Source organism: Bipolaris zeicola, assembly GCF_000523435.1.
Source record: "Bipolaris zeicola 26-R-13 unplaced genomic scaffold scaffold_292, whole genome shotgun sequence".
Classification (NCBI taxonomy): domain Eukaryota; kingdom Fungi; phylum Ascomycota; class Dothideomycetes; order Pleosporales; family Pleosporaceae; genus Bipolaris; species Bipolaris zeicola.
In genome coordinates this window covers 1-26539 of record NW_006912341.1, presented here as the reverse complement: position 1 = coordinate 26539, position 26539 = coordinate 1, and the positions used below count along the sequence as shown (strand labels likewise).

The following is a 26539-nucleotide window of genomic DNA, read 5'->3' as shown; positions in this document are numbered from 1 at the left end:
AGATCAATCTACTCCTCTCAACTTCTCTTCTTATCATCGCTATTATCTTCGATAAGCTGCCTCTGAGTCTACTAGGAACAAGTAGAAGGCAGAGACCTCTACCTCTGAGTTCTATTAGAATAAGCAGCTACTTCCACCAATTTATTTTGACACTTATTCTGGCCAGCATACCATTGACTTCAACCCACACCAACACAAACAGCCATCTTCATCCCCGTTACGCTACGTGACACTACACCATTCTAACATCCGTTTCCTTACTCAGGAAAACATGGATCCCATTCACTCTCTTCTGCCTTAGCCGTGTCAGTGTACGTGGGGTATAATTGCTTCTCGGTACTTGAAACCCACACTGAGACGATCGCAGTGGCCTGAAATCCCTGGTATACACTGGATATCAGCAACACGGCCTCTAAAAGACCCTTGTGCTACTGTGGCGTCATTTGAGCTACCAGCATCGCGGAATCTGGACTCAGCTCCACGGCATTTCTCCACCCTGGATGCCGGCATAGGCGCTACTGATATGCATCAAACCTATCCCTTCCTAACACTTCTTGCATCCTTATTCGCTCTTTTCAGCCTTCTCTTTCGTTACCACTCCCATTTACGGCCTTCTTGGCGAAACCTTATGGATCGCACACCCTTCCTTCCGCGACAAAAGGCAATCATTCGCGAAGACGGGGAGACGCGTACATCCTGGTGATCCGGACTCTAGAAAAGTGTTACAAACATCGTATCCCAATGTCCGAAAATTGGACACATCGGACTTCCTCCATGTCCACATGGCCACTAACATGCTACTTTGATAAAGATTAATTGTGCTCAATCTAATGCAATTTCCGGACGCCCATCACTCACAATGTGCGACGAGCAACCCCAACAAGAGAATGCGCTCATTTCTGCTCAGAATCATGGAACGATTCTGCTAATGGTAGTCTGGTCTCTTGCTTGCCTACTGGTAGGATACTTCGCGCCAAATCATTTCCACTACTCACATATTGATGCAGACTCTCGCTGTGGTTTCAAGAATAATCGTTCGATATAGGTCAGGAAGCCACTACCGTGTACCATGGACCAACGACATTGTGATATTCATTACATTCTTATGTGCTCTGGGCAGCATCATTGTTACCTCCATGGCCGTCTTGTCAGGCTTTGGCAAGAAAGGTTGTCTTTTGAGTGATGGTGAGATGGAACAAATTCAGCTCAGGCTGTATGTCTCCACACTATTTTTCATCCTGGTCGCTAGCATATCGAAGATTTCGGCGTTGGTGTTTCTCTGTCGCCTGGCTGGAACTACTCTGCAAAAGGCCAGTATAATAATTACCAGCATATTGGCTGTGACGCGGACCATCGTTGTTTTGTCTGGTATGATCTTCCAATGCGAATTGCCGACGCCTTGGAGGATATGGACTGGCAAATGCATTCCATTGGTACGTTGGAGTATCAAATTGGCATTACACAAACATCTAATAGCCAAACAGGTACCTTTTTGGATGACTATGAATGCAGTTGATACCGCCCTGGAGGCAGTTATCTTCGCATACTTCGTATACAGTATATGGTGGCTGCGCAAGTCATTTCGTCAAAAGACGCTTGCGATATTACTTCTTTCGTTCCGATTAATGTAAGTGGATCTTAACTCTAAACACTTTATATTTGTCAGATCTAACCTTGGCATACAGGTTAATTGCAGAGTCTGTCATTCGACTCATCTATCTCACACCAGCCTACGATCGTGATGCGGGTCCAACCTACTGGTCGTTACCCTACCACATCGCTACACAATGCCACATCGCGCTTGCTATTTTCATAGTCTGCACTCTCTACTTGAAGCCATTTGTCAACCTTCAACAATCACGCTCAGATGCTCTCACGCCCAGATCGGGACTCTCAAGGCATTGGTCTAGTACCACTATCGGTGGCACTCCCTATGAATCCGAGGACCCGTTTACAGCAAATTCGACTCTTTCTAAAGAACCCCTACCGTCTATTCAGGCTAGCATGTACATGCCGAAAACATCAATTGCGACAGCAACTTTGCCAAAGCCTGATATTCTTTTACCGGATAAGCCGACACCGAAACGGTTTGCCAAACCACCACCTAGACCACCACCACCAAGAGAGTCGCTACGTCCTGATATGAGCTTGTTCGTCAGACCAAATGGAGTTCGTTAGTCTGATAGCTGTATGGCTTGGAAATCTGAGGAAAAGCGGGCTTGATACGTTGAAGCCCAGGAATCTGGCGGATGACGGAGGAAAACGTACATGACTTCTCAGCACAAGCACGAAACTTTTCAAAATTTCTTTTCTTGAGATAAGGAAGCTGATCTTGATTTATTGATCGGGAACAGGTTAAGAGCACTTACTCTAATGAATTGGTTAGCGGGAAACCCGTTTGAAACATGAAATGAAAGAATACCTGCATGTTTTTAGTTTCCTGAACAAACTTTGCTTGAGAGCTAATCGGCTACCGCATTAGGAATTCAGTACCTATATGGATACAGCACGTGTATGTGCGCCAAGTGCCTGCTCTTATGTTAGGTACTCACAGCTCGTCCAACACGGTACTTGGCACTTCAACATCAACGTAAAAAAGCGACTATCAAACTAATCTCCCTGGGAACCCCCCCAAATATCAAACCAAACACATCCCACTCTTCCACCATGTCCTTCACTCCAACCAATATCGATCTCACAACCACCCCCTGCTTCCCCGCTCTCAACTCAACCCAAACCAACAGCCTTCTCAGCCTTCGCATCTCCTCCATCTTCGTAATTGGCCTTACCTCAACACTATCGGCCTGCTTCCCTCTCCTCCCACGGCGAAACCCCCGCTGGAAAATCTCCGGCGGGATATACACATTTGCGCGCTTCTTCGGCACAGGCGTCATCATCGCTACAGCGTTTATCCACTTGCTGGATCCGGCATATGAAGCTATCGGGCCACGGAGTTGTGTTGCTGCGGATGGGGTGTGGAGTAAGTTTCCATGGTGCGCGGGCATCGTCTTAACGTCGATCTTGCTTGTTTTCTGCGTGGACCTTGCGGCAGAAGTGTATGTTCAGGAGCGCTTCGGGAAAACCAAAGAAAGAGAAGGTATTGTACGGTGTGGAGAGCGGGAGGCGTTACTTGCTGCAGAGCAACAAGATGGTACTGCAACAAGAAAAGATAATGCGGCTTTTTCGTCGGATCCAGAGCAGAGTGAGGTATTCGTGCGGTCCCAAATCTCCTTCGCACAGCAGATCAGCACGTTTCTTGTGCTGGAACTCGGCATCATATTCCACTCCGTTATCATCGGGTTGAACCTTGGTGTCGTGGCTTCATCGACTTTTACTACGCTGTACCCCGTTCTCGTCTTCCATCAGTCCTTCGAGGGCCTCGGCATCGGCGCTCGTCTATCGAATATTCATTTCCCTCGCGACAAAGCGTGGATGCCATGGGCGCTATGTGCGCTGTACGGACTTACGACACCGCTGGCAATCGCGGTGGGCCTGGGTGTTAGGACTACGTATGTGCCGGAGAGTGAAGGAGGGGTGATTGTGCAGGGTGTTATGAATGCTATGAGCGCGGGATTCTTGATTTATAGTGCTTTGGTCGAGTTGCTGGCCAAGGACTTTTTGTTTGATAAGGAGAGAACTAGGGATTTGGGTAAGTTGGGATTGATGATTGCATACGTCTTTGTTGGTACTGCTGCTATGGCGTTGCTTGGATATTGGGCGTAGAGATAAGAAAGACCAGTGTGTAACTTTGCATGGCTTGGTGTCAACATACTTGGGTTTATCTAGTAAGCTTGATAGTGAAATAGGGCGATTTTTGTGTCAATAGTAGGTATATGTTTGGAAGACATCTCTCCTCTCTTTGTATTGCACAAGGAGTGTGCTTCCACTAGTTAAAGAAAAGAATGGCTTCTGTACACAAGGTGCAAAATATACATTATTCGACACGCTTCGTATCCAAGGACGAAAGAACCTCTATTATGTTCTAGCAAAACTTACAGCCGCACCATCAGTCACCTTGGCCCCATGAGGACAAAAAAGATCTGTTAGGCCCACCTCATACAGTTCAGATCTCAGCAAAAAAGAAACACGCTGTTCTCCGCTCCCAGAATCGAACTAGGGACCTTTCGATTACAATTGCTATTACAGTCGAACGTGATAAACCAACTACACCAAGCGGAGTTGTCTATTCGATAATGAATAGGCTTGTATTGGTTGATGAGTAAGCCCAAAATTGATTTGTTTATGTCCTCATGATCACATTGCTATCTAAGTAAATGAAGGAATGCACTCATGCATAACACGCATAGTGGGGCAGCTGAATTGTAGAATCCTTCCAGATAACCAATTACGTGTGTCTAGGAGAATTTTTGAAGCTTGTATGAAGCTTGGCCCGAATAGGAAAGGGACGGTTATGGTTAATACGAGGTCTAAGTGACACAGCATGATGTAAATCTGCCAAGGGGAAAAGTTCTCCAGATTCTAGAACGTTGGCTCTTTGGCTAGTGGGGGAAGGCAGTAGTATACACTTCGTGCTTTTCGTATCACGGATATGATCTTGTGAATGCGGATGTGGAGTCAGCTAAGATATAGAGAGAAGGTATTTATTAGGCCGATTAACACAAGAAGCTGCGGCAGTATTCTGACCAATAGTGGAATATTTCTTCTATTGTAGTTTTGTTAGGTTAGAAACTAGATTGTGTGCCTGCGTATCAAGTTTTCTTTCAGGTAGCATGTAGAAGCATAGGGATCCGGTCTTTTTCTCCGAGCTGAGATCTGCTAATTGACCTAATGACATAATAATTGTACTGGCCTAGCACAAAATACTTTTTAGGAATTAGTACGTAGGTTCAAATCAACGTGGCGCCCTTCACGTGCTTTGTTTCCTCCGTCGATGCATGGAATGCGCTGGTTGTCGTTATGCATAACCAGCGGGAGATGTTCATAGTGCAACGCTAGTGGCCGCTAAATACGCAAATATGTTAGAAATTCCAAGACCAATGGAAAAAGCGTAGGGAGCATTTGCCCCTAAGAGCTTTCTGGCATAGCGGGCATAAGTGACAGGTTGTCAACGCAATGCTGACAGAGGCATTTCTGCTGCCCCAGGATTTCTCAGACAATCTTTTCTACTCTTGCTAGAAACCCTGTCTAGTATCATCCCCACCCTAGATATGCGGCACGCGCGGTTTTGCGAAAAAAAAAAGAAATAGGACACGCGATAAACGCCACAATTGAATACGAGCTGTGAAACTTCTTTCATCACAAAATGCCATCCTTGTTGCTTCCAACTCTCAAGGGTCCACTGGAGAACTAACAGGCGCGCAAATCGTATGATATGCACTGCAATCTATCTTGCGTCAAGATGACCCTGTTGGATTTGCATAGCCTGTTTCTGACACGGGGCCTTTGCTGTAGTATGCAAGCTAAGGCAGTTGTTCAGCTGTTATGTTGCTACATGAATTGGCTGCACAATAAGCTTCAGTGATACCTTGTACACTAAGTACTCGCATATCATTACAATTTTGGCTAGATGTCCGTAATGGGGCTAGGCATGGTTTGGCTTTTTTATGATCTGAAACAGGCCCATATGTAATATCACCGGTAGTAAGAGTTAACCACTTCTAGCATTGAGTAGGTAAGCAATGTGTATTATAGGTGAGCCATTCCAGATATTCCTTGGAGTTGTAAGGGGCTGCGCTCCGGGGAGCAATCGCGAGGTATACAAGAGGTTGTATTCGATAAGGAGCTATCTACTCTGCTTACGTGGTGTTTATTTACTTATCGGAGAAAGGTTATGCCGGAGTATCTGAGCGTGTTGTCTGAGCGCGCTGTCTGAGCGCTGTTCGGTCTGAACGTAGTTCAGATAGTGCGCGCACAGCTCGAACCGAGATTCCATCGAGGAGCTGTCCAAAGGGCGTTCAGCCCATTACAGGAGTGAACACGTTGTTATCTGTAAAGATCTAGTCTGCCTCTCTTACATAATTTTGCAGATTATGTAAGGATACTACCGAACAGATAAACTTGTAAAACAAAGTTAGCCGACAACACTTGGCGTAGAAGTAATCACATACCTAGTACACGGTACTACTACGTACTAGTGTTGCTTCCGTAACGGCCTGGGATAGCGGTCGGTGCTGATCTGACATGGTACAATGTCAAAGCGGCTCGGCTCATCAACCTAGCTGAACAGTGCGCCACTTGAGCGGTGTAAGAAAGTCTACCAGGATTTACGAAATGGAGAAACACAACGGTGTCTGTGTCCAAATTAGCATTAGAGGTGCGTTTTCTTGTTGTCCTTGGCCACATGAGAAGTTTATTTATTTTCACCGTTTCGGCTAAATCTATGATCTCACCAAGCGGTTGATGAGTGGACAATCTTGCTCAGGGAAAAAGAAAGGATAAACACTTTTACGCAGATGAAGTTGGAAGACCAAAGATGCAATAATCTAAGCGCCGTAATTCACCAGGATTACCAAGATTTATCCTCTTCACCGTCTTCTAGTTAGTAGACCATCAGATCTACCAATCTAACCTTGGACGATCTGTCATTTACCATGAACACCCCACCACCCACGACCAACGCGCATGTATAAGCGCCTCTACCAGCTAGCCTTCATGCAAAGGCAACATATCACCCAGCCTCCAAGAATTAACCTTTCACAGCCACCCCTGTTAGACCCTTACAAGGCCACATCAACTGATCTCCCTACACCCGGAACAACCCGCTTTCCATGTTAACCCTCCACTTACGCCATTTCCCCCTCTGTTTCACACAAAACACCCTCTTTCAACCCCGTTAAATTACCCCAAGCACAGATGCTTCCCCTACCTTTCCCTCCAACCCCACCCTAATCTCGCTAATCGGATTTGCAAAGCCAAAACAATCACGGAGAATGAGACTACTCTTCCCACTCTGAAACTCTGGGGAACGAATAAAAAAAGAGGTGAGAGAATGATGTGCGGATGGTAAAGTAGATCGATTCGCCCCAAAGCGCTTGGTTGCAGCCGGCTTGGCTGGGCCGCTGGCGTGGCTGGGGGTTGTTGACTGAAGAGCTTGGGGCATGCATGTCGCATACGCAATCGTGTGAACGGGCCTTTAGTAAGAGGGGGAGGGGGTGACGTAAGGTGATCGGGCGCTTTTGCGCTTACTTAGTGCGTACGTACGTATGTGCGTTGCGTAGTGCTCGTATTCTCAGAGTAGTGTGTAGAGGGCAGGGTTAGGAAAGTTTGAGTCGCGTGATGTATATCCATTTTAGGAACATCAAAAGATATACAGGAAAAAGCAAGTTTTTTTGTTATAGACTTTCGCAAGGACTCTCGGCGGCGGCGGTGGTCCTTCATACTTGGGAGTCTGAAATACGGGCAATACTTGACTCAGTTATTAGCATGCCCCCCTCCCAATCGGCATTTGTTTTGTCTCTTTTGTCCGAGTATCTCTTGTTTTTTTCTCTTCTTTTCCTCTTTGACCAAACAAGAACCCTTGCCGGAATATCAGACGAGCGAGCAAGTCTAATTTCACCGGCTTACTGCCATCGGTTGCTTATGCAAACCCGTTTACTTGGATCGGGCCGCTGCGGAGAAACGAAAAAACGATTGCGGACTTTTTTTGTTTCCCTTTATCCCTCAGAAAAAAAACACGGGGCACAGAGCAAAAAAAAAAGAGTGAAGAGTCAACGGGAAGAAAGAAAGGATGTATTCTCGTTAAACCTGCCCTCAATACCAAACATCCCATAGAGTACCTAACCCACCCTCCCTCCAAACAAACCCCTGTCCATCAACCACCTTCAACCCAAGAAAATATGCAACAACCCATGCACTCTTATCTGCATATTATCTATGAAAACCCGCTTCAAGCAAACCCAACCATAAAATATACAAAATAACATGCCCCTACGTCACCACCCCGGCCGATCCATGTGCAATCGCGGCGCCAAAAAAAGCCCCCCCCCCTCCCCTGGCAAAAGAAAAGCCCCTCGTAACTTGACTTACTCGCAAAAAGGTGCAAGGTATACGTGCGTTTGCCGGAACTAAATCCGGTATACGTGAAATGTTCAAGGGTGAGATAAAAAAAGCAATGAGGTAAACGACATCGGGGGAAAAAGCAAAAACGAGGCTAGACCAGCGCGAAGATAAAAAAAACCATGCACGACATCAAACTGCTGCGAAGTAATGCCATGGTCGAGACCTCACACAGTTCAATAGAAAAAAGTATTTTAGTTTTTGGATGGGATATCAAATCATGCTTTTTTTTTTCTTACTTGATGCTGTGTAGCGTATACATGAGGCGAGGCAGGGGGAACTTGCGATATGTACTTAACAGTACTAAGGCAGAAGAAGATGGTGAGTTTTTTTCTTCGGTTGATGATGATGATCGAGGACAAGGCTGATTTAGGGTCATATACTCTATCAAAGGGGTGGAAAACCTAGGTCTTCCATTTGGACATGAAGGGAGGCGATGGGTTGCTAATAATAGATTTGATAGTGACAATGGATTTGCAAAAGTTAAAATGATTTAATGACAGGATGTCTTTGATTCTCGACTTGACACAAAAAAAAGCGTTCAAACGAAGAAAGGAGAAGAAGTTTGACAGACACAAATCGCAAGCTCAGGCAAAGTTCCAAAAAGTGGCGACAATGTAATCATGCAGAAGAATAATTTGCTGGCAGAATCTGATTGGCGGATCAAAAGGCTTGCTCTAGCGTTCTGTGGGTTCACCTGTATGTCCGAGGAAAATCAAGCAAATGAGGGCTTTTTCTTACATGTATGGTGTGTATGTATGGTGGGGGGTGGGAAAGGAGGGGCGCATCATGATAGATGGCGAGCCTGCCAAGGCTTTTGGCTCATCGGTGAGAGAGGGGGGGTCTCGAACTGGCAAGCATCTAGTTAAACCTGCACGGTTAGCGAATGCACCATTTTGGGCTCCAGGCAGAATCGCGATCATCGAGAAAGAAGGTGTGTATGTGTGTGTGTGGAGAAGATGACCGGGGCGAAGGAAGAAATCACAGGCAAGATGTAAAATCGACGATGGGATAGAAGCACATGACGAGAGAAGATTGAAAGGGAGGATATATGCGCTAGCTGATACGACGCTGCCTCGTTTCTTCTCTCTTGTTGGGCTTGATGCCCAGACGGGTACTTGAATTTGACAGATATGTAACACGTACACCAGGTGATGCAGGTGGGCATCAAGTTAGGCCTGTGCCTCTATCTTGAGTGTGACCAGGATGGCCTGATACTGTCACTCCCGCTGTCAGTAACGTAGGTGTCAAAATGCTGTCCTCCATCGCTTCTGCGAACACCCATTAGTGATAAGGCGCTAAACCATGCCCCTGGAAATACTCCTGCATCATTCTTGCTTGATTGAGCTAGGAAAGGCTTGTTGTGAAAGCACCTGGTTAATGTGGTACTCTGGCCCTGCGCAGTAGCCGTCGGCCCAAGTGGGGTTGAGTGCGCCGTGTAACATCCACAACGCGTGTTTGCATGCCGGTGGCCGTATGGAAAACTCGTAGAGTAAGAGTGACATGTGTCGTGCTAGGGTGATTCGCCGTGTACTTTGAGCGGCATATTCTACCGTCACGAATCATCGCAACACTGCATCATGATAGATCTGTTTTTGGGAGCACCTTGCACAATGGCAGAAGGCAGATGAGCCTACCCTTGGCAAGGGAAAAAGATTGATATCCCTAAATGAGAAAGGTCCAGAAGCTTGGGTATACGAATTCATCCTCGAATATGCGCCTGACTTGCTCCAAGACGAATGATTCTACCTTGCCCACGTTCTTGAGAACTTGTTTGCCACTGCCCTGGCCACCGATCTCGCTTTCGACTTTGATGTTTTCTAGTAGCCCTCCAATCTTCGGGCGCTGCACAGGGCGTGGATTTTGGCCTCGTGCATCTGTCTGGAGACCGTTGAAGCCAGTGTCGCTACCGACCAAGGCGTCTGCGTCGTCAGGCGACAAAAAGCAGAAATGGGCCCGCTTCTTGATGTAGGCGAGAATAGCAACACCATCAAATGTGAGTCCGGTAATGTTTAGTTTGAGAGGGATACCGACAAAGCTTGGCATGGGGTAGTCAAGAAGGATTTCCGCAGTCAAGGACATTTTGATATCCCCAGAATATTGCACATGCGTCACGACTTGAATATCATCGGGGCTCTTCTCGTGCATGCGGTTTGGAGATGCAGATGGGGTCCGGACATAGCTATCTTGAGAAAGGCCATCATCCGATCCAGCAAAAGACGGCCTCTTGGGCTCGTCTTGTTGATGTCGTGAAGAAGGCCGGGAGCTAGGGTCTGGATGAGACTGTGGCGTGAGTGTCAGCGAATTGACAGATGCAGCGTGACGAAGGCGCATATTGGTCGGAGTTGCTGGCCGGCCATGGGGATTATCGAGCCAAGTGTGTAACTGTGCACCAGCTACAGCAGCGAGAGGTGTTGCAGCGCCAGACAAGCCTGCGCTCAAAGGGAGATGGAAGTAGTTCATGTTGGAGGTGCCACCGGGGATGCCTGGTGTGAGTGACCCAGGAAAGAAGGGACTGCCTATCTCATTGGGAGCCAACGAACCACGCTTGTTAGACGGCCTAGTACGAGGTTGAGACGGGCGTACGTGGGCATGATCGGGGTGGAGTCGTTGGGGATTTGCCGTCTCACGGCTGCCTCTTTCTTTGCCATGCCTGTCCCTCGATGGGCGGCGTGATGGGTCTCTCGACTCGCGTAGCTTGTCATCAGCGTGTAAGGCATCGTCGTCAGGCTCGGGGTCGGGGTCGCCGGCTTGCTCGTCTGGGTAATCTTCATCATCCTCGTAGAAGTCCGGCAGTGGGTCGCATATGTCCTTGATTTCAATTTCGGGAGCGACGCTGCCAAAATCGAACGAGTGCACGTGAACGGAGCGAATGAAGCGCGGCAGCGTCACTTGCTGAAAGCGGTCATGGATAAAGGCGCGTATCTTCTCTGCACGGGCGGAGCCTTCTGCGCCGCCTGTGATGGTGTCCCAGTTGATATCAATGGACATTGCTGGAGATTGGATGTTGGGATGGGTTGATGACAGAAAGCCACGGCTACTGATACCGGATGGGGACGAGCGCACCCCCCGGGCCGGGCGCACAAACAACGATGCCGAGCAGCGGGCCAGTGAGCAGCCTGCCCACTAGGTCGTCGCTTGCGCAGTTCATCTCTTGACGAAACCTTCAGATGTGATGAGGCCGTCACGTCTGCATCAATACCCTGCCTGCCGTACCGCTTGGTGCATCGCTTGACTCAATCCTCTGCAGCGAGTCCCGCATGTGTTGAAGTCTTTACCAGGATGTGGCCTCAGTGTCTAGTCGAACAAATGCGGGATGCGGAACCACGAACCAGAAGAAGGTGCCATTGCGCTGTCGCATGTGCCGCTACAGACGCGCCCATGTTGCAGATCGTCCATGTGATGCTGCTGGAGAATTAAAGAGCAACAGAAGAGGCAAATAGAGGCCAGGTCGAGAACAGGGTTGCCACTGAGCATCTGCCACAGGATATTAAATTAACATTGACGACGCGGACCAAGAAGGCAAGCAGACAAGCACGTAATCTTGTCAAGCGCTTCCGGGATGCGTCACAATCATGCCCTGGATGCGTGTGATGGCAAGGCTTGTCAGTGTGTATGGTGTGGCTCCGGTTTTGGGTAAACGAACCACGTCGGCAGAAGTCTGCCTGAATGGCTTCTAGAAGAACCGTTACCCGGTCGGCCACGGACAAGCCACTGCGCGCGTCGACGTACGCCTCCAAGAAGGTACTTACATACATCATACATATGTATATCAAGGTGCACGTATACCCGGTCGACTCGGCTATTTGGCGATTAGACGAGGAGACACAGTGTGGCATACTACCTAAGTACATCGCCCGCGGCTTTGCATTCTCATCACACCAGGTCAGAAGCTATTGGCAATACGGGTTCCCCTACTAGCGGTTTGGCCCGACGTGCACATCATGCCATGCTGCATCCTCTTAGGACAATACTGTACCTGAGCTGACAGCAGCCGTCCATGTGCCGCGGCCCGTCCCTTAGCAGGATGATGGCTACTATGTCTCGAGCATCATGCCATATTGCCCTCATCTCCAAGTCGGGTGTTACGGCCGGTGCTAGGTGGCTAGCAGGTGCGGCATGACAGAAAGTTGAGTTTGATCTATTGTATCCTATCACGATCCAAGAATAGACAGTGCCTCGGCCACATTTGCTCGCCTACCGGGGTGCTAGTGCCAGGCCTCTTCACCAGCTACTAAAAACCAATATAGTGAAGGGCGAAGCGCCTGGGTCGTTGTTTCGACTCGCATTAGTGACTTTGAGGCTGGCATAGGCGGTGCCTCAAAGTGTCGTCTGAGAATGGTAGACTAGTAGATTGGCGAAAAACGGCAGTGCATGTGGCTGCTTGGGCGTGATACTGTCTTGTAGATCAGTCGTGATTCATTGGTTGTGGATATGGTCTCGGGATGCGCGCCAGGCGCGCAATACAAAGCATGAGCTCCACAAGTAAATATTATGGCTACCCGATTCAAGAAGGAGACCTCTATACCGGGTGCCTACGTGTTGATTGACTTGCTCGTATACTGGATTTGCCCCCCCTCATGTCAGGATATGTGGGGCACCAGGGACTGCAGACAGCCATGTGGTTATGGCAACGACAAGATAACAAGAAAGAAGCCACATGGCTCAGCGTCGGCCCATCGCACGACCATATTAGAAAAAGCGTGGTATCTATGAAGTAAGAAAAGCTGTGAAAGTAGTACAAGTGAGAAAGTGTTTCGCAACACCAGCCTGTATCCCAAACGCCCGACTTTGTGGGCTCAGAGTCCAAATAAGTCACAATGCCCCCTAAAACGCCAAAACTTTTTTCGAATTCCGTGACGCCGTAAAGTGTAGACTTGATATAGGGGTGGGCACTGAAGCCTCGGGACAGAAGCTGGCCGTGCTCCGCCAAGTCTTGGACGAGGAGGAGCCAGAGCAGCAGCAAGGTGCCGTTTGAGCATAATAGCGCGGCAACGGTAAAGGCCCACAAGGTGCAACTGGCGAGGTATTAGAGGAGGGGGATTGTGCGAACAAGGCGACGGTAACACACTAGAGGCAGGCTTGTCAGACCGGGTGTGACGTGCAGGGGTAAGGGGAGAAGCGGCAGTAAGTACCTGTCAATGGTCACATCTATCACACTTTTCGTCGTGCTTGACCGTCTTTGTATTGCTCACGCCGCAGGGTGATGTCCTCGACGTGGCGCATGGGGCCTTTTCCGCAATCTCGTGGCCGCAGCCGTATTTGTGCACGACCTTGGTACACATGTTGGTGGTGCTATAGGAGCGGGGAAGGCGCGGCCGCACGGCGGGGGGAAGGCGCCTCCTGCAACGGCGTGGGAGGGAAGGCGAGACGGCGGGCGGGCGAGAGCAGGGAAGGTGGGGGTGGGCGCAGAGAAGTGCTGATTGGCCGGGGTGGTGGAGAGGTGTTGCTTGGTGCAGACGGCTGCTGTGGCAGCTTGAGACGGAGACGGCAATGCGGAGCGCAGCTCGACGGGACGGAGCTGGCACGGGCAACGAGCAAAGAAGAGGAAGAAGAAGAGCAGCAGCAGCAACAGTAGCAACAGCAGCAGCAGCAGCAGCAGGACCACGGGCGGCCAAGACGGCGTGTGGGCGAGAACAGGCGGCGGGGCAAGGTGTTGGCGAGTGACAGCAGCAGTAGCAGCAGCAGCAGCAACAGCAGCAGCCCGGCAGGAGGGAGTGGTGGCAGCTAGGGTGGTGGGTGAGGGTGCTGGAGAGGGTGCTTGCTGGAGAGGAATTGGTCGGAGCGTCTTGGGGGGGCACAGGGCGGGCAGCGCAGAGCGATTTATAAGACAGCCATTGCAGCGAGCCAGCGTGACGGTAACGGTCGAGAGATTGTTAGATTGCCTTCGCTCCCGTTTGCAACGAGGCGCGACAGTCTTGTACAGCCGTTGGCTCCGTGCGGAAAGGCCAGGACATACATACGCGGAGCTGCTAGCCTTGACGCCTGGGTCGCATAGTTGCAGCTGCAGCCAGCAGCGCATCGGCCAGGGTGATCCCGCCTCCTGCCCAGCGCCAGCGCTGTGACCACCAGCCCTCCACCAGCCCACCAGCCCACCAGCCCGCTCTCTGCCCAATCGCGCCCTGCTGCACCGCCGGACGCACGGCTGCGGCGTGAACCTCCAATCACGCCCCACATGCTTTCTCCTCACCACACGCTGCCCATCCTGCCCATCCTGCCCATCCGCCCCGCCATCACGCCGTCCGCTCTCCCCAAGCATGCGCCGCCCACCGCCCACCGCCCACCACCACCTCTGCTGCTTGCAGAGAGCCCGTCCGACCGCTGCTGTCACGCTCTGCCCTTGCGTGACCGGCCACAGGGCTGACAAGCTGCCAATATCATACACACACTTGCTGCACCGGCCCGTCCCCCCAAAGCAGCACACACAGCCTTCTGCTGCTGCTGCTGCTGCTGCTGCAACACCATGTCCGCCTTCTATCCGCCGTCTGCTGCCCGTCCACGCTCCCGAGTAAGAGTCTGGCGGTGCCGGCTGACTCAAATGCAAAGGGCTCGACTCACGCCATAGCTTCTTCACCTCTCGCGCCTGGACCACCCTCCTGAGCAATGAATGCTACCCTGGCTCGGCTCGCGGATGCACACCATTGGCACATGGCACCCTGGTCGCTCTCGACGACTCGTAGCCTGCTGCGGAGGAGGAGCAAGGAGAAAAAGAAGCAGACGAAGAAGAAGACGGCAAGCGCAGCCACGCCTGCCGTGCGCTGACCACAACTCCACCATGGCGGCCGGGCACGGGTGCTACCTTGACTACTACTTACTTACTACTACTACTACTACCACTACTACAACCACAAGGGCAGCCCCTTGCATATTGCATACCCGCCTCAGGGCCAGCGGCATTGCAGCGTCTGCGAGGTTAAAAGTAAAAGTGTCGTGACGGCATGTGCCAGTCCCGCAACGACGTCGTCTGGGAATTGGCAGGCCCAGATTTGGAAATTGCAAACTTTGGCGCATGCATGACTGTCGCCATGCATGATTCGCGACGCCATGGAAACATTTCATGCTGCTCACATCCGTCAACATCCATAGTTTATAGCTAAATGAATGGAGCGGCACAATTACAAACAATCAGCAAATCATGCCCCCACCACGCTGCCCTCAGCTCACAATGTCAGCGTCGCTTGAAACGCCAAAAGTGAAGACGGACGGGCGGGCGGCCAATGGCCCGTTTACTCATCAAAATATGTGACTTTGCCGGCCGGCCTTCCTCCACATCACGACGGGTACCGCAAGGAAAAAAGCAATAGTGGCATACGAGTGCAATGCGGTCATATGTGCTGCCTCCAGGACGCGGTGCATGGCGCTGTGCAGCAGGATCGCGATACAAGCACTGGCGGGCGGATGCTGTGTAGCCTGTCAGATTTTCTTGTTCCATGTCTCTTCAACGGCCGCAGGGGTAGCTGGGGGACACGTTGCCCAAAGCGCTCTAGCCTTTCGGCCCGCTCTTACCTGATCGACCTGTGCGACCAGGAACTCCACATTGCAGACGCGCCGCCGCTCATCCAACAGCAACACGGCCTGGTTTGTTTTGGCTGGTGCAGCATCTGTGCATGTGCTTAGCCCATCGCATCTCCTGCTCCTGCTCCTGCTCTGCTCCTGCAAAAGCAAATGCCTCTCGTATACCTGCAACACGACTTTTTTTTTCTGCGCTCCCATGCTCCACAAGCCGTCGTCAGCTCGAACCAGGTTCGCTTTCGGAACTTCCCTCTCGCTTCTTGCTGCGGCCGGCACTGCATGTGGCTTGTCCCCATGGCCCCCCGACGCGCATCACAGCAGCCTCATCTGACCAACGACGTGGTCCGGCGTTTTCTCGGCAATCTGACATTGCTCACTCTACTTAACTACATGAGCAGATCGCTGCAGTCCGCAGTGTGGGGTGCTGAACACGTCCACACACTCGACAGACACTGCGCCCTTTCGATTATGCAGTCGCCCAAACTATATGCATTGACAACTGCAACTGATGAGCCTGGTGGCGATCTCCACGACGCCATATCTCGGCTGCGTTTACCACGCGCGGTGCGCTACATCAGACTGCGCTACACTACACTACCGTAGTATCTATTAGTGCGCTTGCCATAGCGCTACTTTTCCCCAAATCCTCCTCCTTGCACTATCAAAATCTCTTCACTCTACCTCTCGCATCAGCTACAACCCCCCTCCGTAGAAGCCATGCACCCAACATCTCGCCAACCATGGCACATATACCGTGCATGTTGTTGGGAGTTGCTTCTGGTCCATTTACTGCAACAGGATCTGCGTCCGAGATGCGTCGTGCTAACCGGGCCAGGCGCCTCTACATAGTACGTTGGCACATGGACAAGCATGGCCTGAGTGCAGTCCATTGACGAGTGCGACTAGCATTCATATGTACTCCACAGGGTGCGCACAACGGTACTTGCCGGACCCAACCCGTCCCGCCTAAAAATTCATCCGGCACCTATCTCTCCCTCACCTGTTCATATGCTGTAAATATTCTGCGCATGTGTCAGTCAGAAGCCACAGACGAAGCTGCGTCTTAACTCGCCCATAGCAGGCCATGAATTGTGCAAGTCCAACCTCAGAGCCAAGTATTTTTCCAGATATCCACGCTATCACGAGCCGACCAATCCCGACGCCCATCATGTCTCAACATATATCAATCACCTCTGCCCGGCCTGCTTTGCATCAAATCCTAATTATACGCGACCCACACAGCAATAGGAAAGATCCATGGCAACCTGAAAATAGCCACACCAGAATCCACTGCTAGCATTGTGCTCTTTTGCCATTGCTGGCCTGACAGGGACATGCTCCTGACAGCAGCTTCTTGCGGAACATGCGGAGATTTGAGAGGGAAATGCAAGGTACAAAAGTCCACGTACCGTGTCAGTCGATCAGTCGGTGCATGATTGGGCGCCGATGCGAGTATGCGGCATATGTAGGATCTGCAGCACCTCCGTCATTGGTGGTAGATTAGCCGTACACCCGCGGTCTTTCGAACTGCTACAGGGTGCGTTGACACCATCTACCTATTGCAGATCACCATAGTGTCCATATGCGCATATCGGCAGATGTTGCTGCGTAAAGCGCTCGCGACTCTTTGCAGTACCCTAGTCGCTTTTTGACTTGTAAAGCGGACCGTCAATATTTCGGAAACCGTTTGGCCCAGCGACAGAAAAGGTCAAGTCTGCCTACTAGCCTGCCGCCTGCATGAAGCTGTCCTCCCACTCCCGAAGCTTTGCGGTGTGGAGTCACATCCGGAATCTCAAGCTGGTCTCCGGGACACGACGCGCTACAGCTGTGGCGGCTTGCTTAGTCCCAGCCCGGTATGGTGTTGGATATGGGTTCGCGTACTGCTTGCACTTGCATCCGACAGGAGAAACGGCTATCGTGGTATCAGCTATCTATGTTAGAACCCCGAAGCTTGCAAGATGCTCATGCCAGTGGAGTTTGGCAAGGCCTTGCGTCCCGGCCAAGCCGCAGCCATTCATGTTGCATGCATCACTCGTCTTTTGTCCGATTCTTCCATCATATTTACCCTACCACAACGTTTGCATGAAGTACACATTGTGTAATTGTCTAGTCGCTCCCCATATTTTTCTTTGCTCTGTTTATCGCCTGTCATGGCCAGCAAATCTGGTGCGGGGCGCACGCACGTGGGATTCTTTTTTTGATATCGTCATTTGACGTCACCGGTAAACCAACATCGAGGCACATTTCTCTCATTTTTTGGCGTGCAAAGCCTCGTACTTTGGAACGACTCGAACAGGAGAAAGGCCCGATAGGCGTCAGAGATTTCCGATTCCTCATCATGGAAATCTGGAATTGACTATGATGGCGCTGGGGCGCGGGGCGCATGGCAAAGTTGAGCCTCGCGTGGTACATCGGCGTCGCTCGGCAGTCGATTGAATCGATCAAATCGAGATGATCGAACATCATCTTTGCTGCCATTGGCTACTTACGTCGAATCCACTTTCCACCGCTTCATCGAAGTGCAGTCCATGACCTGTCGAAGTACGTGTCAGAGTCGTTTAGGCAACTCAATGCCGGACGACCATCGCCTCACGTCGCCATGACGTCAAGATGTAAACAGGTGGTCGCGACGCGACGCCCTCGGAGGAGTACAAAGGGAACGCTCCCCGCGAGCCTCAAAGCTTGTCATCTCGACAATAGACATTGCCAGCCGACTCAACTTTGAGAGATCGAAAAAATGGCATCTGAAATACTAGGCAACGTTACGGAGAAGGCCAAGGACCTCGCTGGATCCAAGTCGACCAAGATGGCTCAGCTTGCTGAAGTCACCAAGGATGTCCACGACGACAAGTGGAGAATTACCAGCGACTACGGAGTGAAGCAGAACAACACCGACGACTGGCTGAGGGTTGCCACGGACGACCAGACTGGCCCTCTGTTGCTCGAGGACCAATTCGCCCGTGAGAAGGTATGATTGACCACCGAACAGCCGACTTATTCGCCACATCGCTAACGGCGTTAGATTCACCGATTCGACCACGAAAGAATTCCCGAGCGTGTTGTTCACGCTCGTGGCTCCGGTGCCTTTGGAAAATTCACTCTTTTTGAGTCGGCCTCGGATGTCACATCGGCTGGAATCCTCACTGATACTTCGCGCGAAACTCCAGTCTTCCTACGGTTCTCGACTGTGCTCGGTAGCCGTGGTTCTGCAGACACTGTCCGCGATGTACGCGGCTTTGCTGTCAAGTTCTACACGGAAGAGGGCAACTGGGATATCGTCGGTAACAACATCCCTGTGTTTTTCATTCAAGACTCGATGAAGTTTCCCGATGTGATCCACGCTGGCAAGCCGGAACCGGACTGCGAGGTGCCGCAAGCGCAATCTGCTCACAACAACTTCTGGGACTTCCAGTACATGCACCCCGAAGCCACGCACATGTTCATGTGGGCCATGTCTGATCGCACGATTCCTCGCTCGTACCGAATGATGCAGGGTTTCGGTGTCAACACATACACTCTTATCAATGCTAAGGGCGAGAGGCATTTTGTCAAGTTCCACTTCACACCTGAACTCGGTGTCCACAGCTTCGTCTGGGATGAGGCACTGAAGATTGCTGGTCAGGACCCAGACTTCCACCGCAAGGACTTGTGGATGGCCATCGACAGCGGTGCGTACCCCAAGTGGAAGTTTGGCATTCAAGTCATTCCCGAAGCAAAGGAGCACGACTTCGAATTCGACATTCTTGATGCTACCAAGGTGTGGCCTGAAGAGCTTGTGCCCGTCCGATACATTGGCGAGCTTGAGCTCAACAAGAACCCTGACGAGTTCTTCACACAGACTGAGCAAGTCGCCTTCTGCACAAGCCATATTGTTCCCGGCATCGGCTTCAGCAACGACCCTCTTCTACAGGGCCGCAACTTCTCTTACCAAGACACCCAACTCTCTCGTCTGGGCATCAACTGGGAAGAGCTACCAATCAACAAGCCCGTCTGCCCCGTCATGAACTTCAACCGTGACGGAGCCATGCGACACACAATCACAAAGGGTAAGGTCAACTATTGGCCTAACCGCTTCCAGACTGTGCCACCTGCGACGGAGAAGGAGGGTGCATACGTAGAGTTCCCCGAGAAGACTGCCGGCATCAAGGTACGCATGCAGAGCAAGAAGTTCCGGGAGCACAAGAGCCAGGCCGAGCTCTTCTACAACTCCATGTCGGAGAACGAGAAGATGCACATGAAGGCTGCTTTTGCCTTTGAGCTTGACCACTGCGACGATCCCGTTGTGTACGAGCGCCTCTGTGAGCGTCTGTGCGAGATTGATCTCGAGCTCGCTCAGAGTGTTGCCGAGATGGTTGGCGGCGAGCAACCGACTAAGCAGACTCGGCCCAAGCACAACAAGAAGGCCAAGGGTTTGTCGCAAATGGACTTCCAGCCCGAGAAGCCTACCATTGCGACTCGCATGGTGGCAATTCTTATTGCCGACGGCTACGACAAGGCTGCCTACACTGGTATGAAGGCTGCTTTGACCGCAGCTGGCGCTCTTCCTTTTACCATTTCGCCTAGAAGGAACAAGATCTTTGCTGATGGAGAGGACAAGAGCGGCTCTGGAGTAGTGGCAGACCATCACCTTGAGGGCCAACGCTCCACCATGTACGACAGTGTGTTTGTTCCTGGTGGCGCCAAGTCGATTGAGACGCTTAGCAAGAACGGGCGTGCGGTACACTGGGTGCGTGAGGCATTTGGTCACCTCAAGGCCATTGGTGGTACTGGCGAAGCGGTTTCCTTCATCAAGCAGGCTGTGGATCTACCCGGCATGGAATTCTCAACGTCTGGTGATGTGGTCAACAGCTACGGAGTGGTTACGGCTACGGCAGTGCAGCCTGAGAGCTTCAAGGAGGCGGTCAACATGGCGAAGGAGGCCAAGGACTTTGTTAGCGCGTACATGTATGCGATTTCGCAGCACAAGAACTTTGAGCGCGAGACTGCGGGACTGAACGCCATGGTTGCGTACTAACGGCAGGGAGATGATTTGGAACTGCCTGTCCTAATGATTTAGCTGATTAATGTTAATGATACCAATTATGCAAAGCGTTGATACTCTACTCTTGCTGTTGCTATGTTTTTATTGGTGGAGGAAAGGCATTAGTTGTGATGCATAGTAGTGCTCTTCTGCAGGGTCTCAGGATATCACTTTGCTCAGTCACGCTAAGTGGTTGTCTCTTGACGTTGAAACTACGTTTGTGTGTATGTAGAGTGCACATGACGAAATATTAGTATAGGCATAGAGCGGGCCGACTCGACGCGTTACAAACTACTGTGTCAGGGCCCTGTCAGGTCTCGAGGATATTGAACATGTAGGCTTGGTGCGGGGTAGAAGGAAACTTGAAACTTACGCAGCTCGTCAGCGTCACTTCTCTCTCGTGAGGCGGAGGCTGCGCTGCTGAGCCACAGAGCCACAAGCCCCACGCTCCATTGGCGGCACTGCCCGCGCTAGCCTCTTTTGTGCGGGCTGCGCCCTTGTGCTGAGCAAAGGGCGATACAGCGGTTTAGCGCTCGTCTCGACCCACCCACTGCTTTCTTTGCATTCACCCGAAGCCATTTGATTGTGCATTAACATCCGCCTCCCCTCTCTCCCCGCAGACTAGTGTACAACCAGATGGAATGTGCGGGATGCGGGAGATGCATATCTAATACCTAGCTCGTACGTCACTCAATACATTCCGCATCCATTGTTGCGTCGCGAACCACTCTCTTGGCACAACCGTAATTTACAAGCGGCTGGCGGCAATTCCACGCTATTCTTCTCACCGGTGGCCTGAACCTCGGACGGTGATCAACACTCAGCCCTTCAGCGCCGGCAAGGGCTGCATGGATGACTCTAAACGCGAAACGCTATCAGTTTGTAGGCGCAGCGCCCTTTGATCTAAAATACCAAACACCACGCCTAAGGCTTCTGAATACCCTTTCTTCCGCCATTTTCTGCTCACACCCTTGGAGCCCGTGATCATCAAACGTCGACCAAGACGCAATAAAGGCGCCTTTTCTACCGACGCCGCCCTCTTGACACAGACCATCTAGGAAACATCATCAACGACATGGATCATCAGGGCGCAGGATTCGCCTTTGATTCCAACATGGATTTCAGCAACATGTTCGCGGCCGCGCCCGAGACATTGTTCAAGCCAGCGGATAACACTTCTGGCTTCTTCTTCTTCGCTGACGAGGGCATCGACACCACTGCCTCATCCTTTATGGATCCCATCACACTAGGCACCCCCCAACAGGGCCCCTTCGACATGAACATCCCATCTGCTGCGAGTTACTACCCACAAACTCCAGCATCACAGTTTCTTGGCTCCGTCCCCACACAGCTTAATACTTACGGAAAGCGCCCACTACAGCTCGAAGCCGACGACTTCCCCCAGTCCAAGCGTCAAGCAAGTTATGACTTTCCTCTATTCCCAACACCACCCGCCACAAACACCACCTCCAGCTGGGGCCTGGAGGCCACTCCTTCAACTACCACAGTAGAAGGTCTGTCGGATGAAGCGGCGGATGTTTGCGCAACATGGTTTACCAAGTTCAACGTGCTCCCTGGGTATGCACCCCCAAGTCTTAGGCATCCTCACCTTGATTTGCTAACAGCCCTTGAGTGACCGACACATCGATTCATTAAGCCAACTCACTGGTGAGTCGGCAGATGCGATCCGGAGCTGGTTTGGCCAGCTTTTGAAGCAGGGCATGGGCAAGGGAGGCCCAAGTGACTCCGCTTACAAGTCTCAAACCGCACACATCCAGCAGCAAGACTCGTCCTGGGATGATCACACCTACCAGACAGACCTTCTGCAGGCCTCGCCATCACAACCACTACTACTGGAGCACATGACTACCCCGGAAATCTCATACAGCCAGGACAACGTTGTCTCAACTACCGTCCAGCCAGCCACCGCTACCAGAAGCTGCAAGAAGCGCTGCACACCTACCGATGACCTAGAGTTACTTGGTCGAGACCCCAGGAAAATCTATCAGTGCACTCGGAAGTGTGGCAAGCGGTATGGCCGAAAGAACGACTGGAAGAGAAAGGAGGAGGAGGGCTACCCATGCAAGTCGTGGGTGTGCAGCCTATGCATCAGTGAAGGCGTGGAGAACGTCAAGCCATGCTACAGGAAGTACCATTTCGTGCAACACTTCCGAAACATCCACGTCCATGTTGACCCTGATCAATATGAAGAGGCGAGCGTAGTATACTCGGAGACGGAATTCCCACGAAAGTGCGGATTCTGTCGCCACCGATTCTCGTCGAGACAGGAGCGAATTGATCATATTGCAGACCACTTCAAGCAGGGCAAGTGCATGCTCGACTGGCGCGATGACGATGACAACAATGGCGGCGATGATTCCACCGACGATGACAACGACGACCGACCAAGTGGAGACGGCTTCGATGGTAGCCCTTCCTTCCAACCACCACCCTTCCATCCACATGGCAACAACTCCAAGCCTTCCGGCGATCAGGGTAGCAGTGGTGGCTCTTCAGGGCAACCACCTCAGGGTGGTTTCTTCCACTTCCAGCTCTCACAGCTTGGTGAGAGCCAGCGGTATTGTGCGGTCAAACCTACCAGACTCACTACACTTTCGCCGAACATCTCTCCGTCATCAATCTCAATTGATGTCGATGGCACGGCACTACAAGACGAGGCGTTCAAGTCACAACATCCACTCGACAGGCACATTCCGACAAAGGGAGACCACGAAGCTGCTCTGGCCGGAGATGCTTTCGCCCAGCCCATAATTAGGGAAGGTGGGTCGTCGCAGGATGAACGAACTGACAAGCGTGGCTTGGAGCATACGTTTGGAATCAATGCCACCGCTAGTACCGAGATTGAAACGCTGATTTCGACTCTCGCACCTTCTTGGAGCCAATTAGGAGCTTCACTAGAGGCATTGGCAACGAGCGAGGAAACTCCATCTTCTGAGTCATTGACAGACCTAACAGTAACAGCACCTTCTCAATACAGCGATGCAACAGACCAACTATGTAGCCGACAGTCTACTCCGCAAATGCCCAAGTCCTCACGGGCCTTCCACAGTATCAAGCTCCTTGGTGCTGGAGGCTTTAGCACAGTCGACGAAGTGAAGCATCAACAAACGGGCCTACGTATCGGAAGGAAGACACTCAAGAATCGCAACCAGACGGCACTTGAGGAACTCAAGAAAGAAGTTAATGTCCTTCAAAAGCTACGTCACCCGCATATTATTCGCTTCCTTGGAGCCTACTCAAAGGGTGACAAGATGTCGATACTGCTTTCGCCTGTTGCAGAAACAACACTGGCAGTCTGGCTTGATCGGTCAGCATCACAACGACCTGCCAACCTGTTCGAGACCGTTATGAAGATGTTTGGTTGTCTCTCTTCCTCTGTCAGGTACCTCCATGAGCAGCGACCTGTTGTTAAGCACATGGACATCAAGCCCCAGAACATCCTTATTGTCGATGGCGATCAAGAGTTCCCGCACGTCATCCTTTCCGACTTTGGTGTCAGTTGTGCAGAAGAAGAATCCGACGATCAATCGCGACCCTGGACACGCCAATACATCGCACCTGAGGTCGTCGAAGGCTTCACTCGCAAGCAGGCTGCCGACATCTGGAGTCTGGGATGTGTCTTTGCAGAGATGGCATCTGTTCCATTGAGTCAACACAATCCGGAATGGTCAGCCTTTAGCAAGGAATACAATGGTCGCACAGGAACGTACTACTGGCAAGACGTACCAGACGTACAGAAGAAGCTCGCCATGTTCTTTGACTCAGCAAGGGGTCCAGCTGAACTGCTCCTTGTACGCGCACTCCAAGCTATGTTGAGAGCCCAGCCTGATGAGCGGCCGGATGCGGCATCGCTCACAATGATCTTTGCTCCTGCACCGTGCTGTCTCAACTGGCCGAACGACAAGATGACGTTCCCCGGCCCGCATGAGGAACTGCTAGAGGTAGAGAGATTTGGGAAACACCACTGCATTGATGGTAATACCCAGCCTCATCTGCATGACAAGGATGGGAACGACTGTTCTGACAATGTCCCCATTGCAAAGACCTGGCTGGATGATTGTTTGTGCACCCACGGTGCCTGTCACCACTTGTCTTCGGGCTACTCCACCGATCTCCCTAGACGCCTGATTGATATCCTTCCGGAAGACAAGGCTAGCAACTACGTTCGCGTCGTTGAAAGCAAGTCTCACGAGGAACAGATGCAACATGTTCAATATGTTGCACTCAGTCACGTTTGGAGCGACACCGAGCCTCTACTTTCAAGCAATTCACAATCGAAGATGCAATCTGAACTCGCACTGGAAACACTGCCTAGTGCAGTAAGAAATGCGATTTCAGAGGTGCAACGTCTCGGCTTCCGATACTGCTGGCTGGATTCACTCTGCGTGCTCCAGGATTCAGATCAAGAAAAGGCACAAGAGTGCACAAATATGTCTTCAATCTTCCGCAATGCGGTCCTCACTGTCGTCCTTGACCAGCTGGCAAACCCGAGCACAAGCAAAGATGTTAAAAATGCAACCGAAGATACACAGTTTACCTCGACAATTTCTCCCATCAAGAATAGGAACACAATCGCGACTCGCCTCCCGGCCTCCGCCCTGCTGCCCCCTTCTATCCTCACAGCCCCCAACCTGGGCTGGGATACTCGGGCCTGGGCGCTCCAAGACCGTCTCCTGAGTCGCCGCTTCTTGCACTTGGGCGAACAATCATACTGGGAATGTAACACCCTCAAAGCCTCCGAGACCTTCCCTCGCGGTCTACCCGCGCTCCTTTGGGAAAAGGTCCACACACAATGTAGCAATGATGCCGAGGAAATGCGTGCACAAGCAAGCAATACATTTCCTAGTGCAAAGATCTTCGCCATGGAATTCGACGATGCACACAATGCAAGCACGATTCCCCATCAGAAGCCCGCCGAGCCGCGTCCGCCACTGCCACCACTGCCGAGTGCCAGTCGTTTACGCGACTGTCAGTGGATTAAGAAACAAGGCGATGATGCGGCTCGGGATGCGAATGCGGTGCTAGCGACGCTGGGTGGGCGTGCTAGTTGTGCGGAGATACCGCAGTTTGATGATGGTGTATGTGTGTGTTGTAGTGATGGATGTAGTAGTAGCATGGGTATATGTAGGAGGAGTAGGAGTATGAATGGGAATGCCAATGTGGTGGAAGTAAGTGCGAATGCAAATGCTAGGACATGGGATGAAGGCAGTGGAGAGGTATTTGGCGATGCTGTCCACGCGACTGGACTGTCGTAGTCTGAGGGGTTTTTCATTTCATCACGCAGTTTCACGGCCAAGTTTCTAGTTTCTAGTCTCGGTATTAAACCGAATCGCTTCTTTCATAGTTTCCTTTTGTATTCAATATACCAAGTTTTTTCTCCTTCAATCCCATCATGGCTTTTTTTTCCCTACGATTCCTTGAAACGCCAAAGTGAACTATGCTTTAACCTCACACTACGTTAAAAGAACTTTCCTTTCATCACGCCTCGGGCCTAACCTTCCCCCTCCTCTCCCTCATACCCGCGACCCTCTTCCGATCCTCCTCAAACCGTCTCTTCAACTCGCCCTCCGCCTTCTTCCTCCTCTCACGATTCTGGAACCGGTAAAAGTCATCCGTAGCCCGATGATTCCTCTTGCGCTCATCCAGCTCCGCCTTCTTCTTCTCCGCCTCCTCTAAGCGCGCAGGTCCCACACGTCCGCCACGGACAACAGCCACGAAGCCATCTTCATCCGGTACCGAGCGGGCCGTCTTGCGAAGTCGATTGCGCATTGTTTCCATGGCGTTGAATTGGGATAGATATGCATTAAGGCTAGCTTGAAGCGAGGAAGGCGGTGGGTACATGAGATTATTATGCGCCTTGTAACCTATCGTATTATCGTTAGCTCTCCTTATAACTAACTTCATAAATAACGAAAAGAAATATAGTGGGAAGAAAAAACTTACGGTCAACCCCCACCCCCTCCTCCCCCC

The 26539-nt window shown here is 51.3% G+C and overlaps 9 protein-coding genes across 9 annotated transcripts; 6 read left to right on the top strand and 3 right to left on the bottom strand.

Moving 5' to 3' along the window:
* Positions 1-859: 859 nt before the first annotated feature.
* Positions 860-2178, top strand: COCCADRAFT_109646 (uncharacterized protein; the record flags this gene model as incomplete). The annotated part of the gene is made up of 4 exons (XM_007719255.1): positions 860-958; positions 1008-1433; positions 1485-1627; positions 1686-2178. The coding sequence occupies 4 exons, from the start codon at positions 860-862 to the stop codon at positions 2176-2178; spliced, it is 1161 nt and encodes a 386-aa protein (XP_007717445.1).
* Positions 2179-2667: 489 nt separating this feature from the next.
* COCCADRAFT_30450 (uncharacterized protein) lies at positions 2668-3723 on the top strand (the record flags this gene model as incomplete). The annotated part of the gene is made up of 1 exon (XM_007719254.1): positions 2668-3723. One exon carries the CDS (start codon positions 2668-2670, stop codon positions 3721-3723), a length of 1056 nt encoding a protein of 351 aa, XP_007717444.1.
* A 5958-nt stretch (positions 3724-9681) lies between these two features.
* COCCADRAFT_109634 (uncharacterized protein) lies at positions 9682-11007 on the bottom strand (the record flags this gene model as incomplete). Its single annotated transcript, XM_007719253.1, has 2 exons — positions 9682-10648; positions 10706-11007. The coding sequence occupies 2 exons, from the start codon at positions 11005-11007 to the stop codon at positions 9682-9684; spliced, it is 1269 nt and encodes a 422-aa protein (XP_007717443.1).
* Positions 11008-13207: 2200 nt separating this feature from the next.
* Positions 13208-14193, bottom strand: COCCADRAFT_41193 (uncharacterized protein; the record flags this gene model as incomplete). Its single annotated transcript, XM_007719252.1, has 3 exons — positions 13208-13780; positions 13976-14075; positions 14105-14193. 3 exons carry the CDS (start codon positions 14191-14193, stop codon positions 13208-13210), a joined length of 762 nt encoding a protein of 253 aa, XP_007717442.1.
* A 958-nt stretch (positions 14194-15151) lies between these two features.
* COCCADRAFT_41192 (uncharacterized protein) lies at positions 15152-15914 on the top strand (the record flags this gene model as incomplete). Its single annotated transcript, XM_007719251.1, has 4 exons — positions 15152-15240; positions 15307-15366; positions 15468-15594; positions 15750-15914. 4 exons carry the CDS (start codon positions 15152-15154, stop codon positions 15912-15914), a joined length of 441 nt encoding a protein of 146 aa, XP_007717441.1.
* Positions 15915-16109: 195 nt separating this feature from the next.
* COCCADRAFT_109647 (uncharacterized protein) lies at positions 16110-16421 on the top strand (the record flags this gene model as incomplete). Its single annotated transcript, XM_007719250.1, has 1 exon — positions 16110-16421. A coding segment is annotated over one exon (312 nt), but the record flags the coding sequence as incomplete, so codon positions are not given.
* Positions 16422-18265: 1844 nt separating this feature from the next.
* COCCADRAFT_9336 (uncharacterized protein) lies at positions 18266-20542 on the top strand (the record flags this gene model as incomplete). The annotated part of the gene is made up of 2 exons (XM_007719249.1): positions 18266-18496; positions 18551-20542. The coding sequence occupies 2 exons, from the start codon at positions 18266-18268 to the stop codon at positions 20540-20542; spliced, it is 2223 nt and encodes a 740-aa protein (XP_007717439.1).
* Positions 20543-21623: 1081 nt separating this feature from the next.
* COCCADRAFT_9335 (uncharacterized protein) lies at positions 21624-25706 on the top strand (the record flags this gene model as incomplete). Its single annotated transcript, XM_007719248.1, has 3 exons — positions 21624-22126; positions 22182-25647; positions 25698-25706. The coding sequence occupies 3 exons, from the start codon at positions 21624-21626 to the stop codon at positions 25704-25706; spliced, it is 3978 nt and encodes a 1325-aa protein (XP_007717438.1).
* A 341-nt stretch (positions 25707-26047) lies between these two features.
* On the bottom strand, positions 26048-26473 carry COCCADRAFT_109643 (uncharacterized protein; the record flags this gene model as incomplete). The annotated part of the gene is made up of 1 exon (XM_007719247.1): positions 26048-26473. The coding sequence occupies one exon, from the start codon at positions 26471-26473 to the stop codon at positions 26048-26050; it is 426 nt and encodes a 141-aa protein (XP_007717437.1).
* Positions 26474-26539: the final 66 nt, after the last annotated feature.